The 23,073-nt window shown below is 42.5% G+C and overlaps 1 protein-coding gene across 2 annotated transcripts in view; it reads right to left on the reverse strand.

The window, feature by feature from the left end:
• Nucleotides 1-464: 464 nt before the first annotated feature.
• fras1 (Fraser extracellular matrix complex subunit 1) overlaps nucleotides 465-23,073 on the reverse strand; it is a 617,312-nt gene continuing 594,703 nt past the window's right edge. For both annotated transcript variants that reach the window (XM_068039139.1, XM_068039130.1), the window contains 4 exons: nucleotides 12,036-12,202; nucleotides 5,522-5,727; nucleotides 4,990-5,136; nucleotides 465-2,197 (listed from right to left, as the gene is read on the reverse strand). In XM_068039139.1, coding sequence (XP_067895240.1) covers nucleotides 1,622-2,197; nucleotides 4,990-5,136; nucleotides 5,522-5,727; nucleotides 12,036-12,202 — 1,096 coding nt within the window. In that variant the 3' untranslated portion in view covers nucleotides 465-1,621. The remainder of the gene's footprint in view (nucleotides 2,198-4,989; nucleotides 5,137-5,521; nucleotides 5,728-12,035; nucleotides 12,203-23,073) is intronic.

Raw genomic sequence — 23,073 nt, forward strand, 5'->3', positions numbered from 1 at the left:
TCATATTTTAAGTAGATTTCAACATTCACCATCAGGCATAAACTCAGCATTGCGGATCTACTGCCCGTTACACACCCTACATGATTCTCACATCCATTTAAGTTAATAGAAAGGAATTTTGTGTGGGGTGTATAACAGCAGTTGATCGCCAACATTGAGGTTACCACCTGATGGTGAAAGTTAAAATCTATCCCATGCTCTCCTTACTATGCCGATTTATATCTATTATATAACCTGTAATTGGCCTCTTTCTATGCCTCAAAGAAAGAAAGAACTTGCAATGATATGGCCCCTTTCCAGCCCTTAGGACGGCCCAATGAGCTTCAGAGTCAAAATAACATTTCAATTTATTTCGTGTTGCTACATAAATGTTAGGTGAAAAATGCTTCATTTAAAATGCATAAAAGGTATGAAGGAACGATAAAAATACAGACAGGATTCATTCACATTAAATAGAATGTTCTTTATTAGTTAAAAACCTCATGTTAGGTAACGTAGTAGTCAGTTTACTCATATCATTAGCTCAACATACTGATGTAAAGGTAAAACTACAGCACCACAACTGGATCACTCAGTTAACAGCGTGGATAAGTGGGTTGCTGAGTGGGTTGATCCATTCTGAAAAGTAAATGTTGACAGTGTCTTGCTTCTCACAGATACATGACAGAATAATTGAAGACAGTGGTGTGCTAATGTCTCCCACCGCCGAGTCTGCTGGGGACTTGTGGATACAGTAATATTACAATTCAAATATAATTTGTCACGCAGCTCTATTAAACAGTTTAACATAAAGCCTGAAGTTTACTTGTACTATTCCACTACATAGGATACAAAAGCAACAATATATAATATAGTACATAGTAAATTGGTATTTGTTTTTAAAAAACACTTAAACCGAGATTACACTGGGGGTGCTAACAGTGTCCAACTATTTGACAATACCTGTTTGATTTCCACGTGTCCAAAGTTCTATTTACCACAAGCATAAAAATGATAATTGAGAAATTTTCTCAAGTTGAAATAAAGCCAATGAGGACTACAATCTTTCTGAAACACATAAACTGATTGTTGTACAAGTTAACCTGGATGAACTTTGCCTCCAAATCGGAATTGCACTTAAAAAAGGATATTTACACATCTCATCCAGTAAACAAACTTCTATGTGAAACACATATGAGTGCATGGCTGGAGACAAGGCAATAATACTCAAGTGTAATTTTAAGTGGCTTGATCTTTCGCAGATATGTTTATATAATTCAAATAATCATTCAGCCCAGCTATAGAAAAAGAAAAATCTTGAATATCTAAACGCATGCACAATGATTGGGCTACCAGTAGAAAAATATTAACAGAGATTACGGGGAGACAGAAGATACCTCACCAAAGGCATCTAGTTTTCAAAAGAACTCACGAACAGATATGCTCCTGGTTTAATGAGTACTATATTAATGTGGCACATGCTTGCATAGAATGAGGTAGCTCAAATGCAAAATGGATCACACTGCACAATCACTACCACTCAAACAATTTTCCCTTTTTTAACAATTTTTTTAAAGACTGCTTCCTTGCCCCACCCTGTCACAAAAAAAATTACAAATTTTGTAATAAAATTTGTCAATCATCAAACCTCTGTTCCATCCTGTAAGTTATTTTGGAGCTTAATGTTGAGGTTTACTTGCTTAACCTTGACACCCTTTACCCGAATGATATCATCATTTTTATTTAATATGTTGATATTCTTCTCTGTGCAGTGCTTGCCATTTACATTCTTCTCCAGCCTATTCAGTGTTTTGTTGCAAATTTCAACTTTTGTGTTCAGTGGATATTCCTCTGGGATCTCCTTGGGCAACTTCTTATGTTTACATTTTCTTGCTAAAAAGCAAGCAGCAGTAAGGAACATGAGTAGCAGCATTACAGCAGCGACAGCACCTCCTATTGATGCCTCTTGGTGTGAGGTTGAAGCCATAGCTTCAGACTCTAGCCTTAAGTTCTTCATGTTGGTGCCATTCTTGACCTGATCATTCTCGTTGTCATAAATCAAAGAGTCATCAAGTATCAGCTTGCCATTCTTGTCCACCAGATCTCGCTTTCGGCGTGGGAGCCGATAGCTAAGCGAGCGTTGAACTCGTGGTCCAGAAAGTGATTCTGGACCAATAATGTAGATGACTTGTAAATACCACTGATGGCCAGCCTCCACCTGATAAAAAATAATAAAGTTATAGCAATAGAAAGATATTTTGCCAATGGCTTTTTAAAATGTGAAGGCAAGACCTGAGTAAGTTTAAATTCATTAAGAACCAACATTTATATATTGAAATATTATACTTGCAGCCAAAACAAAGTTGCTAATAATAATAAATGTGACTTAAAGCAAATAAATTTGCTTGATTGTTTTTTCCATACTATGCTGGAGGAGGGTTCTGTAGCACTGACTACCCTCTGGTACCTCACGAAGTGGCCTTTATTCATGTGTGTGCTTTGGCAGTGAGCCATCTGACTGTGAGGGGCATCACACCCAAACCCAATGCTGCCCTCCTCAAAAGCAGGATTAGGAATGGGCTGCCTTTCCCTCCCAACGTGAGGATACTGAGGAAAATGTAGCCATCATAGAGATCCAATCTGGAATTTTCCTTTCTGTATGGTTCAGCTACTCATTGAACACACTCCAATGGTCCCTAATTGAGTACACATGAGTGGACACCATTTGAGAATCTTTGTGATATCCTCCACAATTGAAATTTGTTGTTCACCCTGAATATTTGAACAATTACAAGTATTAAAATTCTCTTCCTAGCCCCCGCTCCCCACCCCAGCAAGAATAATTTGAAAAAAGAATATCAGTGTTCAAGTCTTTTCCATGCTGCTATTATTTATTTGGAAAAGACAGTGTGTTCTGGTGAGACTTTGGATATTTAAATATGCAGGCAGGTTAAATTAGGGTACAAGTTGTAAATGTGCATTGTCTGATCTATCAAAAATGTTTTACTCTGATCTACTTCATGAGTCCAAGATTCCACTAAATCTCCAGCTATATAGAGGTAAATGAACCCAGAGCTGCGTAAAGGGGAATAGAACCTTGGTTAGGAGAAACTTTCTTAGTTTACTTACAAAGACAGTCTGGAATGCACTGGATCAAGGGAGATTCAATGTTATCTCTCAGGTGCAATGTCACAAACTGTATTTTTCAAAAAGACACTTGGTTCAGTAGATTTGGCAGAATATTGTGTTTGTAAGTTATTGGAACTAACCTTTAGAAGTGTGTGAACATCAGGCTCTCAGTGCTTTCGTTTGTAATATGAAATAATTATGTCACACTGATTGCAGATGCACTAATGATCTACTGGCTTGCAGAATGCTTTGAACCTTAACAACTATGTAAATAAAGCAGAGCTCCCTACCTAGATGCTGTGTCAACTGCAGTTTTCCACTGTAGAATTTCCATATAATGGACAAATAATGTGAATGATATGGAGGTCGATGGCCGAGGGAAGGGTCTCCAACAGTCAGGTATCGTCGATCGTGGTGGGCTGGTGGAGGGTAGGTGGGGATGCTGATCCTGAAGTGCTCTTGGCTCGATGAAGGGGAGGGAAGGCACAAGGTTTCCTTGTGGGACCTGGAGGAGCACTCCAGCTCCCATAAGGAAATGTTTACTAATTCAAACAGTGAAACTTACCTTGGCCTCTTCAGGTCAGAATCTTTCTTACTATCACAATTAATTGGTGAGTTCCAGACTGGACAGGTTTTCTTCAGTCTGTAGTTAAATTAGTATGTGTGTTGAAATGTAACACAATCTTGGCACAAGGCTGGATTTATGCCTCATAACTTTGCCAGTACATTGCAAACAATGGAAGGGGAGGGGGCTGTGGGCAAGGTGGGGGCAGGTGGAGTAGGAGTTTGTCTGCTAGAAATACTTGGGACATTTACAGAAGAGAAAAGAGAAATTGCAAAACTTTGGATATTGGGATATTTTACGCTACCTTCTGGGTGGAATCTTGTCCCTTTCAAGAATAATCGTGGGGTGAGAACATTTCTGTGTCCCGATCCCACACTTGAAGGCAACGCGCCTGCTTGCACGACCTTCCCGAAGGCGGCCAATTAAGAGGCTGCCTCTAGGTGTGTCATCCAATTAAGGCCCAATCAGAGGGCCTGCAGCCTTGGAAGGCAGCAGGCTCACTGGCAAAGTGGGCACTGTTACTTTAGGAGGGGGGGATGCAAGGGCACCTCCATCTTGAGGTGCCCTCTGAAGAGGTCTCAATTTTAAAAAAATAAATGGTGGCAAAAGCTGCCAGGCCACCCCTGTGGAAAGAAACCTCCAAAGGATGGCCTGCGGCTGCAGCTGTGGTCCGCTGATTCCTGCTGCTCCGGTGGGGGGCAGGAAGGGGGTGGTGAGTGGGGTGGTGGTAAGCATAGGGGGGCCTCCAGCCAGCCACCTCCAAGCACCTTCTGGGCGGGGGTCTCAGCGGGGGGGGCCAGTTCCAGTGCAATCACCAATCCGCCCACAATTGGGCACTTAATTATTCAAAGTGGCTACCCGCCGCTGCTGGGTGGGTTGCCGTTGCCTTGATGACCCACCTCTGGTGAGATCGGCTGGAGGCGGAAACATGTCAGGCCACTGACCCGACGCCCTCATTTCAGAATTTCCTCCCAGTCCTGCCTTCAAGCCTGTTTCTGTGCAAATGGGAAGATTCCGCCCTATGCATGCACATCATCAATATATATTGTTAAAGGGATTAATGCTAATAGCTGTCTTGACACAAAATGTAAAGTTTAATTATTTTTGAATTAAAGAAAATTGTCTACATCAAGTCATTGTTTACTTTGGCTGGAAATGTATTCCTACAGAAAGTACTGTGCAAATGGATCATACAACCACTTCAGGGTTGTCCCATACATAAGGAGCTGGGCAGTACAATGCACTTATGTTTACCTTACAATGAAACAGATGTAGTTGCCATTATTATGCATTAAAATGACAATGAACTGACAAACCTTGTAAAGAGCATCAACCTTCATTGTGAAACCATCCACTCCAGGCACGTCCCTCATTGTGTGGAACTCTGGTGCATCAGATGCAAACTGAGCATTGAATGGTACATCATGAAAATACTGGTCAGTTACTTCTGGTTGGTTCCGATCCTTTAAAAGAGCAAAATAAAATATATTAATATTCAACCAAAACCAACATTTAGGAGGCAATCTATAATAGGCAAACACAGTCTGTAATAAGACTGGGTAATCATTATCAAATCACTGACAGTAATCAGGAAGAATCTTAGAACAGGATTGCACAAGCTATAGTAGTTTTCCAAGCACATAATAGGCTGCATAATCATTATTAAATGAGGGGTAATATTCAGGAGACAGTCCATAATAGGACTGCATAATTGGAAATAGATTACAGCTGATCATTTTATATATATTTTGTCAGCTAACTTCATGCTATAAGACTACCTATATATCAAAGTTAAAAATGGGAGAAGTTCCCTCCATAAAATATTGAAAAGCAATTTTTTAAACTTACCAAAAGGAGGAATCTATGTTTCAAGTGTTTATTGGGCTGGATGCAGCCATACTGTGGGCCCTCATTATAAATAGTTCCAGTGGGATCAAAGAAAGGGACATAACCATCTTTCCCGGTGCAGAGATACACCTTCTCTAACTGTAGCCTGTAGGCAGAGTTGAGGTTCTGCTCAGGATTCCAAAGCACACGTCCATACAGTCTCTGACCTATAAAAACAAGAAGGTTTGTGAATCATCATCTCCTGGGCAATGTTCCATAATGTATTTACGACACATCTCCCTGTGGTAATTGGTCATGTCTTGCTATATATAAGCAAACTCGAAGATCACCATGTGTTCATATCTCTGCAGGGATAGAAATTATTTGAAATTGCATAGCTCTCTCTGGAAAACAATTACTTCTTCTAATTATTCTTCTACCTGTCTCATTACAAAATGTCAGGCGCAAAGTTAAAGAGAACAATCTGAAAATGGGCTGAGAAATGATTCTTTTTTAATCCCAGTCCAAGGCAGTCTAAAGCAAAGAGCTTTAATTATGGGCAATGTTGTGTAATCTTAAGCAGAACTTTTAAATAGTATGGTTCAGAGATGCTCCTCAAATTCTGCTATGTTGGGAGTCAGAAGAAGAAAAAATAATGAAAGACTTCAGTGAATTGGTTGACTTCTAAAAATAAAACTGTGGTGATTTGTATTTTTTGTAGTCAAAAATGTATCTCAAAGTCTGCATGCTTCCTTTTGGAGTCTTAAGAAAAGCTGTGGAGAGTTCCAAACAGCTCTAGTGGTCAAAAACTTACAGCAAAGAGATTGAGAGCCAGGATTGCTGATTACTTTAAATTACAGAAAGCTTGTTAGTTCTCAGCTCGGCTGTTGGATGGAAAGCCATGCTGGATATAAGGTATTCTTTCCAAGGAAAGGATACAGTAGCTGTCCAGAATTGAATCCCATGCCCTGATGGTGGGCAGTGATGATGGTTATGGATTAGCCAACAGTTCAGAGAATCCAGATGCCCCAGGCAAGGCAGGAAATGTGAAACTGAGCAACCTCCAAATTTGAGAAATTGTGCAAAAATGAGATATAGAAAAAAGAATAAACACACAACATTGCAAACTCATTTCTGTATGCTACTGTTGCTCATCTGATACGGGGAGTAATTTCAATCCCTAATTTATAAGGTTTAATAAAGCAAACTGCTATGAATGACTATTAGTAAATTCATCTCATTCCTTATTACTTAAGGCACAAGTAGGCTGGATACCAACTTCATTCTAGAAAATATACTGAGATGCCTGTTAAAACACATTTACCATTTGCTCTGATACAGGATCTCAGACCAGCAACATAGCCCTCACTCCCCAAGAACTAGTATGTGCCTTTACTGGTCAAATAACTAGGCAACTTGCAGAGACCCAGTGGTCAAACAGAACACCCCCCTTGTCACTGTATTTCAGCATCCTGATTGTATCATACGGTCGACATAATCTTCCTTGATTTTGAAGGCAGTAGAATATTCGTGTTAAGTGAACAGTAGCAGTGACACATTATAGGTTCAAACTACTTACAGGTTTAACTATCCCTCTTTGGAAGATAGAAAACAACAGTCACCTCTCCTGCACTGAACTTCAATGTAATCTGGACCTGGCACAAATGTCCCTGAACATTAACATTCTATGGTGGTTCACTGTTGAAAGTCCAAATAGTAGTTTTTGTCTATCAAGCTTTCTGTAATGGCTGCTGGTGATAGGCTATGATATGAGGGAGATTTTGAAGCCTCTTGTCTGGCATAAATGGGGCAATAGCAGCACCAATGGCGTTGAGTGATTTTCTACCCCATACCTGCAAATGGTGAGTGGACACCATATATCAAAGGTGGCTACGGTGGTGGGTTTTTTACTTTGCAAATAAGGGTCCTTTTATGTACGTAGAACTTTCGGCAGGTATCCAGGCCAAAGAGGAACCCTTTGTAAGTTTTAATTCATGTTTATGGGAAAGCGAGGAGCAGCAGAGTTCCTTCAGACTCCACAAAAATAACCTGAGCCTCTGCTGTATTGGTTCCTTCCTTCCCATAAGAACAGATCCCATCCATCCCACCAGTGCCTCAGGACCTACCTTTCTCCTGTTCTGAATGCTGACCAGGTCATACTATTGTGGGGACCTGGAACCAGTGCGTTTGTTTTGATTGAAACATACAAGATCCTGAGGGGTCTTGACAGAGTGGATATGGAAAGGATGTTTCCCCTTGTGGGAAAATCTAGAACCAGGGGTCACTGTTTAAAAATAAGGGGTCGCCCATTTAAGACACAGATGAGAAGAAATTCTTTCTTCAGAGCATCATGAGTCTTTGGAACTCTCTTCCTCAAAAGTCGGTGGAAGCAGAGTCTTTGAATATGTTTAAGGCATAGATTCTTGATAAGCAAGGGGGGTGAAAGGTTATTGGGGGTAGGTGGTAATGTGGAGTAATCAGTTCAGCCATGAACTTATTGAATGGCGGAGCAGGCTTGAGGGGCCGAGTGGCATACTCCTGCTCTTAATTTGTATGTTTTCTGCCCACAGTCCACCAGCCATATATTCCTGAGGCCTGGCTTTGAAAGCAGACAGAGTGTCTCGTTGAGACAATTGGACCACCAGTTAGCTCCACATCCTGACCACCCAAACACTGATGGGGATGGGAATGGTGGTGGGAGGAACTACCCCAATCTTCCAATAAAGAAATTTTAAGTATGCATCTCCAAAGCTCAAACACAATAGCCAATCAAATCAATATTTAAAGAAAAGCCACTGGATGCTTATAATTGAATTGAATGATTGACCCCTCTCTTGGATATCTGTTGCAGTTTGTTCTGGGTCTGTTGGTAAATGTTACACTGCTTTTCAAGAAAGGAGGAAGAGAGAAAAAAGTGAACTACAGGCCAGTTAGCTCTAACATAAGTCGTTGGGAAAATGCTGGAAATTATTATTACGGAAGTCTTAACAATGCGCTTAGAACAGCACAGTATGATTAGAACAAGTCAACATGGTTTTACTAAAGGGAAATCCTATTTGACTTAATAGAGTTTTTTGAGGATGTAACTAGTAGGGTAGATAAAGGGGGAACCAGGAGATGTAGTATACCTGGATTTCCAAAAGGCATTTGATAGACAAAATAAGATAAGGGTTCATGGAGTTGGGGGTAATATATTAGCATGGACAGAGGATTGGTTAATGGACAGGAAGAAAAGAGTGGGCATAAACAGTGCATTTTCAAATTGGCAAGCAGTGAATAGTGGAGTGCCGCAAGGATCAATGCTGGGGCCTTAGCTATTTACAATCTATATTAATGACAGATGAAGAGACAAAGAGTAATGTATCGAAGTTTGCTGATGATACAAAGGTAGGTGGAAAGGTAAGCTGTGGGGAGGACACAGAGAGGCTGCAAAGAGATATAGACAGGTTAAATGAGTGGCCAACAAGATGGTAGATGGAATATAATGTAGGGAAACACTCAAGAAGCTCGACATCATCCAGAACAAAGCAGCCTGCTTGATTGGCACCCCATCTACAAACATTCACTCCCTCCACCACCGACGCACAGTGGCAGCAGTGTGTACCATCTACAAGATGCACTGCAGCAATGCACCAAGGCTCCTTAGACAGCACCTTCCAAACCCGCGACCTCTGCCAACTAGAAGGACAAGGGCAGCAAATACATGGGAACATCACCACCTGCAAGTTCCCCTCCAAGTCACACACCATCCTGACTTGGAACTATATCACCGTTCCTTCACTGTCGCTGGGTCAAAATCCTGGAACTCCCTTCCTAACAGCACTGTGGGTATACATACCCCAAATGGACTGCAACGGTTCAAGAAGGCGGCTCACCACCACCTTCTCAAGGGCAATTAGGGATGGGCAATAAATGCTGGCCTGGCCAGCGTCGCCCACATCCCATGAATGAATAAAAATAAAGTGACGTTTTGGTCGTGCGAATAGAAAAGCAGAATATTTTTTAAAAGGTGTGAAACTTGTAAGTGTTGATGTTCATAGAGTCTTGAGGTCGCAGATGAGTTCCACTACAGGGAGCTCAGATGAGGACCTTGATGGGGTGGCATACAGGAGAATGCTGCTGAGGATGCATATCAAGTTGCTGGGTATATTGGCTGCCCTGACAGACAGGCTCCTGTCACTGTCAAGGAGCACGGAGGAGTCCAGTTCTAACTAGGCAGGGAGCACCATGCCTTCTCCGCAGCCTCTACTCTGTCTCCCTATTGGGCTGCTGACCTAGAGGGACTGGAACTGTAGACCTCACACCTGTTGCAGCCTTTGTATGACAGGTCCCCAAATCCTCTGTCCTCCCTGTGAGGATGCAGCGACACTCGCTGCTACATCCAGGAACCCACCACAAAACCTCCAAAAACACTCTTGTACTTCTGGAAACTTTGCTTTAGCATAAGTTATTCCAAATTACCTTACCTAAATGACCTGCATGTTGAGTGCTTGGCCTTTTGAACAAGGCTAGTGCTGGGCCCCTCTTGCAGCAGCACACATTCTTTGGTGAGTGACAAGCGAATACGTTGAATGGACCTGCTTGGTCCATGTTCACAAACAGAGTATCAAACCAGTTGGTAGGGCTGAGGGACATCATGACACCACCAGTTCAGAGGTTTCTGCAGGAGATGCTGAGAAGGACCCTTACCTGGGCTATGCTGGAAGAGACTGAAGGTGCAGTGGGCTCCATTTGGAGGGCCTTTGGCTTCCATAGTCTCCAACGGTGCTACGGATCTGAATTTCGTGGCCACATTCTCTCCTTTCTCAGGGAGGAACAAGTACATCGTGGCTTCCAGGAATCTGGAAAGCCAAAATAACTCCAAGGGAATTCTAGTCCTGGATGGGAAGGTTGGTGGGGGAGGGGCGTGTGGTATAATGGTGGAGCTGCTGATGGATAAATTTAATACTAATTCTGTATGGACTTGGAATCCAGGCAACTCATATTCAAATATGTATGTTGTTGTTCTTTGGGAAGGGAAGATAATTATTAGAGCTGGAAGGCTGTTTTTGGGGGTAAGTTTATCAGTAAGTTTGTGATTTTTTTAACTGTATATTTCTTTTGTAATATATTTCACTTTTTGGAGCTTATAGTGGGGTGAATGAATATCATGACAACTGTATGTTGAAGAATTATATTTTGTTGGAATGTAATTGTACAGAAATTTTTACTGGAATGTTAGTGGAAAAATGTTTTGCAAACATGATTGGTTTCAACTGTAGTTCAGTGTATAGCCTTTCACCCCTGACTCAGAAGGTCACGGGTTAAGACCCACTCCATTTTCTCGAGCACGTAATCCAGGCTGATACATCAGTGCAGTACTGAGGGAGCGCACCACTATCGGAAGTGCTGTCTTTCAGATGAAATGTTAAATAGAGGCCCCGTCTGCCCTCTTAGCTGGACATAAAAGATCCTTTGGCACTATTTCAAAGAACGGCAGGGAAGGTGCTCCGGCCAATATTTATTCCTCAACCAACACCAAAAAACAAATTATCTTGTTATTATGGGAGCTTAATGTGTGCAAACCTGCTGCTGCATTTCGAACATTACAACATTGGCTACATTCCAACAAAATATAGTCAGCTGTAAAGTTTTTTGGGTCCTCCTGAGGTCATGAAATGCGAGCCTTTCATATTTTTATCATACAAGGAGAAAATAACCAATTAGAAAGGAGAAAAACATTCAGAAAAGGTACGTTCACAAAGGCAGCTGTCAAGATATAGATGATGTTTATGGCAAATTTTATTCTAAGGTTACTGAGAACATTATGAGCGTATCCACTGCAACATTAGTGTGCACTACCCTGTAGTAAAAGGGCAGCTGTGACTTTAGTTACTGTATGAATTCAGCTCCCAGCATTCATGTAAAACCCTTGTTGACTTTGTGGAAACAGGACCTGTAGTGTAAAAGGGGCAAGATTGGATCAGCCACCTATTATACACCTGTCCCAATATCATCAAAATTACATTTACCCACCTGGGGTTTAATAAAATTAAAAATGAGAATTGCACCACTGTAATTATTTGTAGATGGCCAACTGAAAATAGGATGGTGAGACGATGACAGTGTATTAACAGATCAACTTGAAGACATTGTCCATGAAAATAAAGTATTAGATGAAATATTATGAAATAAATTTATAACACACTGCATTTTTCACACAGGGAGGTGGGAAGGGTAATTGTGACCTTGTCTGAAACAGGTGATAGCAAATCCGAATGGAAACAAAGATCAGGAGAGATGTAAAATGGGCACCCGATTTGCTTTCACACATTTTACACTATCACACAAAGCCAACATCCCACTTCCACCCCTGTCGAAGAGTCTAGGGTGAGTATTATTAAGTATATGTATTAGACAACAAATGCTACTTGTGGGGCAAGCAGTTGTTGCTTCAACCGGGGCCACCACAAACAGTTGGAAATGAGAGGTTTGTAATAAATCTACTTCAAAAAGGCTAGACTATATTACATAATGACTTTAAAAAGCTGTATACCCATAGAGAAGGCTCCTTTATAATCCATTTCAGCTAAGGACATCTCCGTTTCAGATGGATCCATCATAAAAACCTTCTCATTATTGCAAAGATGAAACTCTGTGTTGAGAGAGTAGACAACTGGAACTGGACGATTTGTCTGTTGAAAGGCTATAGGGACAAGGAACCTTGACAGAAAGAGAACAATGTCAATGTACTGACACAATCTTAGAAGACATTTACTAAACAGTTATGTAGGATGTTCTCTACTATAAAAGTTAGCAGCGACCACAGCTACAAAGACAAATTTCTTCAGAACTGGAAACAATATTACAAGTTTTCACACTGCTTATTACACTGGTATTAGACATATTATGCTAGATTCATATACACATTTTGGTCTCGAAATAATGCTGGGCGATAATGGCTTAAGGACAATTAAGGGTCAATTTTAACTCCAGGTGGGTATTTCAGGTGTAGGGCCAGAAGAGATGATCTGTCCAGGCCCCTAGAGGATGAAGCCCAGGAGACTTGCCAACCCTGATTCTGTCTGATACCAATGGGTAGGACATCAACTCTGCACTGAGTAGCATTGGCAAATATACACATGGTAAACTCCAAACTGGGATGGAAACTACAAACAGCCTTTACTGGGCAGAAACATGGTAGAAACAGGTCCCGTCCAAGTAGTCACCCATACAATTGCTGGCAGACTGCTCTAAGCCTCCACCTCGCCAGAAATAGCTAGCAAATTCAGGACCAATAGGTATAAGACACCATAAGACACCAAGCAATGTGTCAATAATAACTTAAACAAATAAAGCCAAATACTTTATTTTTTCTGGCCATTTGGTAAATACAATTTACTTAGGTTATTTTTTTCCGATCAATGATAAATCCAGGCTTTTTAGGCCATGACGGATCGGGAAACGTTACTTAAAGGGATGATGGTGGATAGGCAATGGCAAACATTTAAAGAGTGCATGGATGAACTGCAACAACTGTTTATTCCTGTCTGGCGCAAAAGTAAAACGGGAAAGGTAGCCAAACCATGGCTTACAAGGGAAATTAGAGATAGCATTAGATCCAAGGACGAGGTATATAAATTTGCCAGGAAAAACAACAGACCTGAGGATTTGGAGCAGTTTCAAATTCAGCAAAGGAGGACCAAGGGATTGATTAAGAAGGGGAAAATAAGAGTATGAGAGTAAGCTTGCGGGGAACATAAAAACTGACGGTAAAAGTTTCTATAGGTATGTGAAGAGAAAAAGATTGGTGAAGACAAATGTAGGTCCCTTACAGTCAGAAACAGGGGAATTTATTATGGGGAATAAAGAAGTGGCTGACCAACTAAATGCATACTTTGGTTCTGTCTTCACAAAGGAGGACACAATATATCATACTAGAAATGTTGGGGAACACAGGGCTTAGTGAGAGAGAGGAACTGAAAGAAATCAGTATTAGTAGAGAAATGGTGTTGGGGAAATTGATGGGATTGAAGGCCGATAAATCCCCAGGGCCTGATGGTATGCATCCCAGAGTACTTAAGGAACTGGCCCTAGAAATAGTGGATGCATTGATGGTCATCTTCCATGATTCTACAGACTCTGGAACAGTTCCTACAGATTGGAGGGTAGCTAATGTAACCCCACTAATGTAACCCCACCAGGGGTCATAGTCTAAGGATATGGGGTAAACCTTTCAGGACTGAGATGAGGAGAAATTTCTTCACCCAGATAGTGGTGAGCCTGTGGAATTTGCTACAACAGAAAGCAGTTGAGGCCAAAACATTGTATGTTTTCAAGAAGGAATTAGAGAAAGATCTTGGATCTAAAGGAATCAAAAGGTATGGGGCGAAAGCGGGAACAGGCTACTGAGTTGGATGATCAGCCATGATCATAATGAATGGCGGAGCAGGCTCGAAGGGCCGAATGGCCTATTCCTGCTCCTATTTTCTATGTTTCTATGAGCTAGCTTTACAAAACTCAAATCTGGACTTTTAAACTAGGTAGGGTTCAACTTGTATGGGAAGTACAATGAGTAATATTGCTGGATCCTGAAATATACCCAATTGTATAGATGCTGAGGACCCTTTTTTAAAAATTCATTCATGAGATGTCAGCGTTGCTGGCCGGGCCAGCATTTATTGCCCATCCTTAATTGCCCTTGAGAAGATGGCGGTGAACCACCTTCATGAACTGCTGCAGTCCATGTGGGGTAGGTACACTCTTAGTGCTGTTAGGAAGGGGATTCCAGGATTTTGACAGTGAAGGAACAGCAATATAGTTCTAAGTCAGGATGGTGTGTGACTCGGAGAGGAACTTGCAGGTGGTGGTATTGCCAGGCATCTGCTGCCTTTGCCTGATAGTGGAGGGAGTGAATGTTTATAGATGGGGTGCTGATCAAGCGGGTTGCTTTGTCCTGGATGGTGTTGAGCGCCTTCAGTGTTGTTGCAGCTGCACCCATCCAGACAAGTGGAGAGTATTCCATCACACTCCTGACTTGTGCCTTGTAGATGGTGGACAGGTCTTGGGGAGTCAGGAGGTAAGTTATTCGCTGCAGAATTCCCAGACTCTGACCTGCTCTTGCAGCCACAGTTGTTATATGGCCAGTTCAGTTAAGTTTTGCATCAATGGTGAGCTCCCAGGATGTTGATAGTGGGCGATTCAGCGACGGTAATGCCATTAAATGTCAAGGGGAGATGGCTAGATTCTCTCTTGTTGGAGATCATCATTGCCTGGCACTTGTGTGGCGCAAATGTTACTTGCCACTTGTCAGCCTAAGCCTGAAAGTTGTCCAGGTGCCCAATGTGGGCACGATTGCTTCAGTATCTGAGGAGTTGCAAATAGTACTGAACACTCTGCAATCATCAGCGAACATCCCCATTTCTGATTTCTGACCTTATGATGGAGGGAACGCCATTGATGAAGCTGCTGAGGAACTCCTACAGTGATGTCCTGGGGCTGAGATGATTGACCTCCAACAACCACAACCATTTTTCTTTCTGCTAGGTATGACTCCAATCAGTGGAGAATTTTCCCCTGATTCCCACTGACTTCAATTTTGCTGGGGTTCCTTGATACTGCACTCAGTCAAATGCTGCCTCGATGTTAAGGGCAGTCATTCTCACCTCACCTCTGGAATTCAGTTCTTTTGTCCATGTTTGGACCAAGGCTGAAATGAGGTCTGGGACTCCTTTCCTAACAGCACTGTGGGTGTACCTACCCCACATGGACTGCAGCAGTTCAAGAAGGCAGCTCACCACCACGTTCTGAAGGGTAATTAGGGATGGGCAACAAATGCTGGCCCAGCCAGTGACACACACATCCCAGGAAAGAATGAAAAAAAATGGTATTACTGAGTAAGTGCTGCTTGACAGCACTGTCACTGACATCTTCCATTACTTGGCTGATGATTGAGAGTAGACAAATGGGGCGATAATTGGCCAGATTGGATTTGTCCTGCTTTTTGTGGACAGGACATACCTGGGAAACTTTTCACATTGTTGGGTAGATACCAGTGTTGTAGTTCTACTGGTACAACTTGGCTAGGGGTGCGGCTAGTTCTGGAGCACAAGTTTTCAGTACCACAGCTACGATGTTGTCAGGTCCATTCGCCTTTGTTGTATCCAGAGCCTTCAGCCGTTTTTTGATAACACGTGGAGTGAAGCAAATTGGTTGAAGACTGGCTTTTGCGATGGTGGGACCCACAGGAGGAGTCCAAGATGGATCATCCACTTGGCACTTCTGACTGAAGATGGTTGCAAATGCTTCAGCCTTGTCTTTGAAACTGACATGCTGTGCTCCCCCATCATTCAGGATTGGGATGTTTCTGGAGCATCCTCTCCATAGTTTTTTAATTGTCCACCACCAGCATTAAGTCCAGTTTGACGGAGTAGTGCTGTGATACAGTACGTAACTTGGGGAATTTGGTCAGTGAGGGAATTCAGCGCAGTGAGGGAAGAGGTGCTGTTCAGATCTTTTACAAAACAAGGAGTGGTCCGAATGAGGGAGCGGGAGACAGTGATGGCTGATAGATCAAAGTGGGGAAAGAGTGGACATTCCATGGCATTTTCCAGAAAAAGCAAGGAGAGACATGAGAGGATAGCAGGTAAGTGATTGGTTGTTTTTTTTTCTCTCTCTAGTCTAGGGTAAACTGACACTGGGAAACTATAAAATACAGTATTAAACTTGCAGTTAGAATTCCAATTGGGGTAAGTATAACAGTAACTGAATTAATAACAGTATTAGCACAGAACAGATCTAGAGGCATTTTAATTAAAATTAATAGTTTATACAAGGTACCAACTAGATTGTTAAAGAGGGAAGAGAAATATTTCTCTTAGATCATGGATGGGCAGCAGAGACCTGTTGCTTGCAATTCCTGCGCCATGTGGGAACCACAGGACTGGGGGAACCACACGTGTATGAAGTGTCTCCAAATGCTTGAGCTCATGCAAAGGATTTCTGAGCTTGAGGGACAGCTGCAGACCCTGGCACCAATGGGCAAGGGTTTACACAGGAGGGAACAGCAAAGAGTAGCAATGCACCTGTTATAGGAGATTCCATAGTTAGGTATCAGGCATTTCTGTAACTGTCATCATGACACACCGCATGGTGTGTTGCCTCCCTGGTGCCTGCAGCTTCAGGGAGCAGGAGAGTTTCCTGGATTGTACTTTCCAGGAGGTGGTCACCCCACAGGTAGTGAGACTACAGGATAGTAGATGGGTAGTCATCTGGAAGAGTAGGAAGAGACAGGAAGTGCAGGAGTCTTCGAGGTGTGTGCCACTCTCAAACCAGTACTCAGCTTTGGAGACTGCTGAAAGTGATGACACCTTGAAGGAGGGCAGTCCAGAGCCTGGCACCAATGGGCAAGGGATTGCACAGGAGGGAACAGCAAAAAGTAGCAAAGCACCTGTCATAGGAGATTCCATAGTTAGGTATCAGGCATTTCTGTAACTGTCATCATGATACACCGCATGGTGTGTTGCCTCCCTGGTGCCAGAGTAAATGACATCACGGAGGGGGTGCAAAATATTCTGCAGGGGGAAGGGAGTGAGACAGAGGTTGTGGTACAATTCGGCACCAACAGCATAAAGAGGGCAGGTATTGAGGTCCTATGGTCAGATTTTCAGGACCGAGGAAGGAAGATAAAAAGTAGGACCTTGAAGGTTGTAATCTCTGGATTACTCCCAGTGCCGCACGCTAGTGACAGTAGAACTAGGAAGATAGGGAGGATCATGGCTTGAGGCATGGTGCAGGATGCAGGGTCTCAGATTCTTGCGGCATTGGGACCAGTTCTGGGGCAGGAGGCATCCCTTCAGCAGGGATGGGTTGCACCTCAACAGGACTAGGACCAATGTCCTCATGGGCAGTGTTATGACCAGGTGAGATAGTCTCCCACCATGATCTTCCACAATGAAAAATTAACTCTATCAAAAGAATATTAATTTTTTAAATAAAGACAGATATAATTGAAAAAAATCCAAAATTACTAGGGGTTCCCTCTCAGCCTTTGCTTGGTCTATCCGTAACAGGGTTTAATTTTTAAAAACACAGTGTTTTAATTCCCCCCAGTGAATCTTTCTTCACCGGTTTCCAATTGTAAGGCAAAGAAATCAATTAGACAGATTTTCTTAGATTTAAACAAGAAAGATGGAAGTTTATTAATCCTAAACTCTTAAATTCAGGTAATGGCTACGAATACGCGACTCAACCACTCTAGCATGCATACACGATAGATACACACACACAGATAGAGACAGAAAAAGTAGAAAAGAATAAAGGAGAAAAGTTTGAGGCAATAGATGCGTTTCTAATTACTGTCCTTTGAGTTTGATGTTGAGTCTCTGGTTGCTGGTAAGTCTTGATATTCGTTGGGGCCCAGTGCATGCTTAACTTGTTTCGACGTACGAGTCTTTTCTCTCTTGAGGATTACACGACTTCAGTGGGTCCGGAGGTTTGTGAGAAAGCGAGAGAGCCAACCAAGAGAGAGGCTTTCTTTTTCCAGCTTCAGTTGCAAACTGCAGTCTGAATTCAAACTGTCCTGTTAGCAGAATTCAAACCTCCAAGTTGGCCAGCAGGTTAGTCATGTGACTAAGTTTTTTTCAACAAACTCTCCTGCGTCTTCTGTGGATTCCAAAACTCTCGGTGGGGAGTGTAGGGCTGTCTCCCACCCCGACAAGATGTGGATCACCATTGCCCAGCCCAATCTCCGTTAATTGAATCAGTGAGCAATTCTTTTGTCTCTCCAAGCACTGTCTCTTAGTATGCAACTGTTCTTCCAGCCACTGCTGGTCTTTTCAAATAAGTCATCTCTTCACTCCAGCAACAGTTTAAAACTGATGTTCATATGACAAGATGAATATGCCTCATTCTTGGCAGGTGGGGGTCTTCATGACAGTAGGTTCACTCGTGTGGCTGGGGAAGAGTTAAAACTAAATTGGCAGGGGGATGGGCACCAGCATATAGATGTAGAAAAGAGGAATAAGGTGCATAAAGGAGTGAGAGTATTGGTTAGAACTAGAGAAGGAAGTAATACCATATTAGATAGCAGCAGACTAGGAAGGACTACGAGGAATACAAAGACAGGTTTACAATGCATGTATGTAAATGCACAAAGTGTGCTGAATAAGACTGTTGAACTACAGCCACAAATAGCTGTGTGGGAATATGATGTAGTGGCAATAATGGAAACGTGGCTTAAAAATGGTAAGGACTGGACGCTTAATGTTCAAGGATTCAAAATGTTCAGAAAAGATAGGGAAGGAGAAAAAGGGAGGTGGGGTGGTAGTACTGATTAGGAAAGACAATGTTGTGTTGGAAAGAGAGGATGTCCTTGAGGGAGCAAAAGGCAGAATCCATTTAGTTAGAGCTGAGAAGCAAAAAGGAGATGATCACGCTACTGGGGGTATTCTAAAGGTTTCCAAATAGTGAGAGAGAGATTGAGGAGCAAATCTGCAGGGAAATGACAGAGATGTGAAGGAACTATAGGGTGGTGATATTGGAGGACATTAATTACCCAAAATTCAATTGGGATAATGTTAGAGTAAAGGGAAAGGAGGGGGAAGAATTTCTTAAATGTGTTTAGGAGAGCTGCCTTGATCAGTATCTTCTTGGTCCAACTAGGAAGGAGGCATTGCTGGATCAGGTGCTGGGAAATGAGGTGGGCCAAGTGGACCAAGTGTTTGTAGGGGAACACTCGGGTAAGAGTGATCATTATATCAAAAGGTTTAGATTTGCAATGGAGAAGAGCAAGGAACAATCTAAAGTAGATTTCTAAATTGGAAGAGGGATAACTTCAATGGGATGAGAGGGGATCTAGTTAGGGTAAAATGGAACCAAAGATGGACAGGAAAAACTATAACAGAGTAATGGGTGATCTTTAAAGGGCAGATGTTTCAGGTACAGGCTAGGTACATTCCACCAAGGGCGAAAGGTAAGGGAACCAAAGCCAGGGCCACGTGGATGAAAAGGGAGATAGAGAGTATACTGAAACAAAAAAAGAGGATGTATGATGCATGCCAGGTGAATTCTTCAAGTGAGAACCAGGCCAAATACAATAAGTTGAGAGGGGAAGTGAAGAGGAAAACACAATTGGAAAAGAGAGAATATGAGAATAGAATGGCAGTTAACGTAAAAGGGAACCCAAAAATCTACTGGCATGTAAGAGATGGGGTGGCACCTATAAGGGACAAAGAGGGTGATATATGCTTAAAGATGCAGGACAAGGCTAGAATATATAATGAATACTTTGTATGAGTGTTTACTAAGGAAGAGGATGCTGATAAAATATAGGTAGGAGCGGAGATGGTAGAGGTAATGGATGAGGTGAAAATAGTTAGGTAGGACATACTAGAAAGGTTGGCTCTGCTTAGAGTGGATAAGTCGCCTGGTCCGGATGTTTTGCACCCGAGGGGTTGCTAAAGGAGGTGGAAGTGGAGATAGTGGAAGGGCTTACCATAATCTTCCCTAGATATGGGGGAGGTGCCAGAGGATTGGACAGTGGCAAATGTGACACCCTTATTCAAGAAAGGGTTTAAGGACAGTCCTAGCAACTACAGGCCAGTTAGATTAACATCAGTGGTGGGTGCGGTTTTGGAAACAATAGTCAGAGAAAAAAATCAACAGGCACTTTGAAAGGTTTGAATTAATTAGGGAGAGCCAGATGGATTTGTAAAAGGTAGATTGTGCTTGACTAATCTAATTGATTTTGTTTGATGAAGTAACAGAGAAGATTGATGAAGGGAAAGCAACAGATGTTGTCTATATGGATTTCAAGAAAGCGTTTGAAAAAGTACCACATAAAAGCCTGGTTACCAAAATTGAGTCCCATGGAACAGGAGGGTTAGTGTCAGCTTTTATAAAAACTAGGCCTAAGGACAGAAAACAGCGAGTCGTGGTAAATGGTTGTTTTTCATACTGGAGGATGCTAGACAGCGGTGTTCCCCAAGGTTCAGTGCTAGGACCACTGCCTTTTTTTGATATACATGAATGACTTGGATATTGGAATACAGAGTAACATTTCAAAATTTGCTGATGATACCAAACTTGGAGGTGGGCAGACAGGGAGGATGATAGCAATCAACTGGAACAGGGCATAGGTAGGCTAGCAGAATGGGTAGAAAAGTGGCAGATGGAATTTAATGTGAGGTAATGCATTTTGGCAAAAGGGATAGGGACAGGCCATATGGACTAAATGGTACAATTCTAAAGAGTGTACAAGGATAGAGGGACCTAGGGGTTCATGTACATAGATCTTTAAAGGTGGCAGGACATATTTAGAGACTAGTTAACAAAGCATTTGGGATCTTGGGCTTCATAAATAGAGGTATTGTGTACCAAAGCTGGGAGGTTATGCTGAATGTTTATAAAGCTCTGGTTAGGCCACAACTAGAGTATTATGTCCAGTTCTGGTCACCACACTTTAGGAAGGATGTGAGGTCCTTGAGTTGGTGCTAGAATGGTTCCAGTGATGAGGGGTTTTAGCAACAAAGTTAGGTTGGAAAAGCTGGGGTTGTTCTCCTTGGAGCAGGGAAGATTTGATACAGGTGTACAAGATTCTGACAGGTTTGAATAGGGTAAACAAAGAAAAGCTGTTCCCATTAGCTGATGGCACAAGGACTAGGGGACACAGATTTAAAGTTTTGGGCAAGAGATGCAGGGGGGATGTGAGGAAGAACTTTTTTTACGCAGCAAGTGGTAATGACTGGAACTTGCTGCCTATGAGGGTGTGAAAGCAGAGATAGTTTAGTTTAGAGATACAGCACTGAAACAGGCCCTTCGGCCCACCGAGTCTGTGCCGACCATCAACCACCCATTTATACTAATCCTACACTAATCCCATATTCCTACCAAACATCCCCACCTGTCCCTATATTTCCCTACCACCTACCTATACTAGTGGCAATTTATAATGGCCAATTTACCTACCAACCTGCAAGTCTTTTGGCTTGTGGGAGGAAACCGGAGCACCCGGAGGAAACCCACGCAGACACAGGGAGAACTTGCAAACTCCACACAGGCAGTACCCAGAATTGAACCCGGGTCGCTGGAGCTGTGAGGCTGCGGTGCTAACCACTGCGCCACTGTGCATGATGATGAATGATTTCAAAAAGAAATTGGATGGGCTTGAGGGAAATAAACATACAGGGCTATGGGGATACAGCCGGGGAATGGGACTGATTGGATTGCTCTGCAGAGACCTGGAATGGACTCAATGGGCCGAATGGCCTTCTTCTGCCACATTATGACTCTATGACACCTGTCATGATGGACATGGCAGGACTACAGAGCTTTTATCTGATCTGTTGTTTGTGGGATCACTTTGCCTTGTCAATCGCATGCTTCTTCCGCCTTTTAACATGCACAAAGTCCTATGTTGTAGCTTCACCAGGTTGGCACCTTGTTTTTAGGTACTCCTGGTGCTGCTCCTGGCCTGCTCTCCTACAGTCCTCATTGAACCAGGGTTGATCCCCTGGCTTGATTGTAATGGTAGAGTGAGATATATGCTGGGCCATAAGAATTGTGGTTAAATACAATGCTGCTGCTGGCCCACAGCACCACATGGATGCCCAATTTTGGGCTGCTAGATGTGTTCTGAATCCAACCAATTTAGCACAGTGGTAGTGCCACACAACATGATGGACGGTATCCTCAGCGTGAAGACGGGACTTCATCTCCACAAGGACTGTGCAGTGGTCACTCCTACCAATACTATCATGGATAGATGTATCTGCGGCAGGTAGATTGGTGAGGGCAAGGTCAAGTAGGTTTCTCCCTTCTTCAGATAATGCAAGTTATACTGGTGATTTTCCTTTCTCTCCTGTAATATGTGACAACATAATATACGGCAGTGGTGACAACACAATAGTCTCCTGCAGTTTTAAATCCTATTAGATTTTTATTTTTTTAGATTTTAGAGATACAGCACTGAAACAGGCCCTTCGGCCCACCGAGTCTGTGCCGACAATTAACCACCCATTTATACTAATCCTACACTAATCCCATATTCCTACCACATCCTCACCTGTCCCTATATTCCCCTACCACCTACCTATACTAGGGCAATTTATAATGGCCAATTTACCTATCAACCTGCAAGTCTTTTGGCTGTGGGAGGAAACCGGAGCACCCGGAGAAAACCCACGCAGACACAGGGAGAACTTGCAAACTCCACACAGGCAGTACCCGGAATTGAACCCGGGTCGCTGGAGCTGTGAGGCTGCGGTGCGAACCACTGCGCCACTGTGCCGCCCTATTATTAAAATTCTTTTTATCATTGGCATATTACAGATGATACAGTGAGTATGAGTCAGGAAAAAGTACAGTGTGAAGAAAGCTGCAAATTTATCTCTAGTTTTGTTACTGTAACCCATTGAGTAATCTGAACCCCTCAGAACGGTTACAGCATACATCCCTAATTCTATGTATGTTTAATGACAAAACAGCAAAATGTAATTTTCCATGACAGAAAAAAGTAGAAAAACTGGATTTCGGACATTTTGTGTTAAAGTTGAAAAAGTGTAGTTTTTGTATAATGGAATCATAATAAGCTCATA

Source organism: Heterodontus francisci, chromosome 1 (assembly GCF_036365525.1).
Source record: "Heterodontus francisci isolate sHetFra1 chromosome 1, sHetFra1.hap1, whole genome shotgun sequence".
In the NCBI taxonomy this organism is placed as follows: Eukaryota; Metazoa; Chordata; class Chondrichthyes; order Heterodontiformes; family Heterodontidae; genus Heterodontus; species Heterodontus francisci.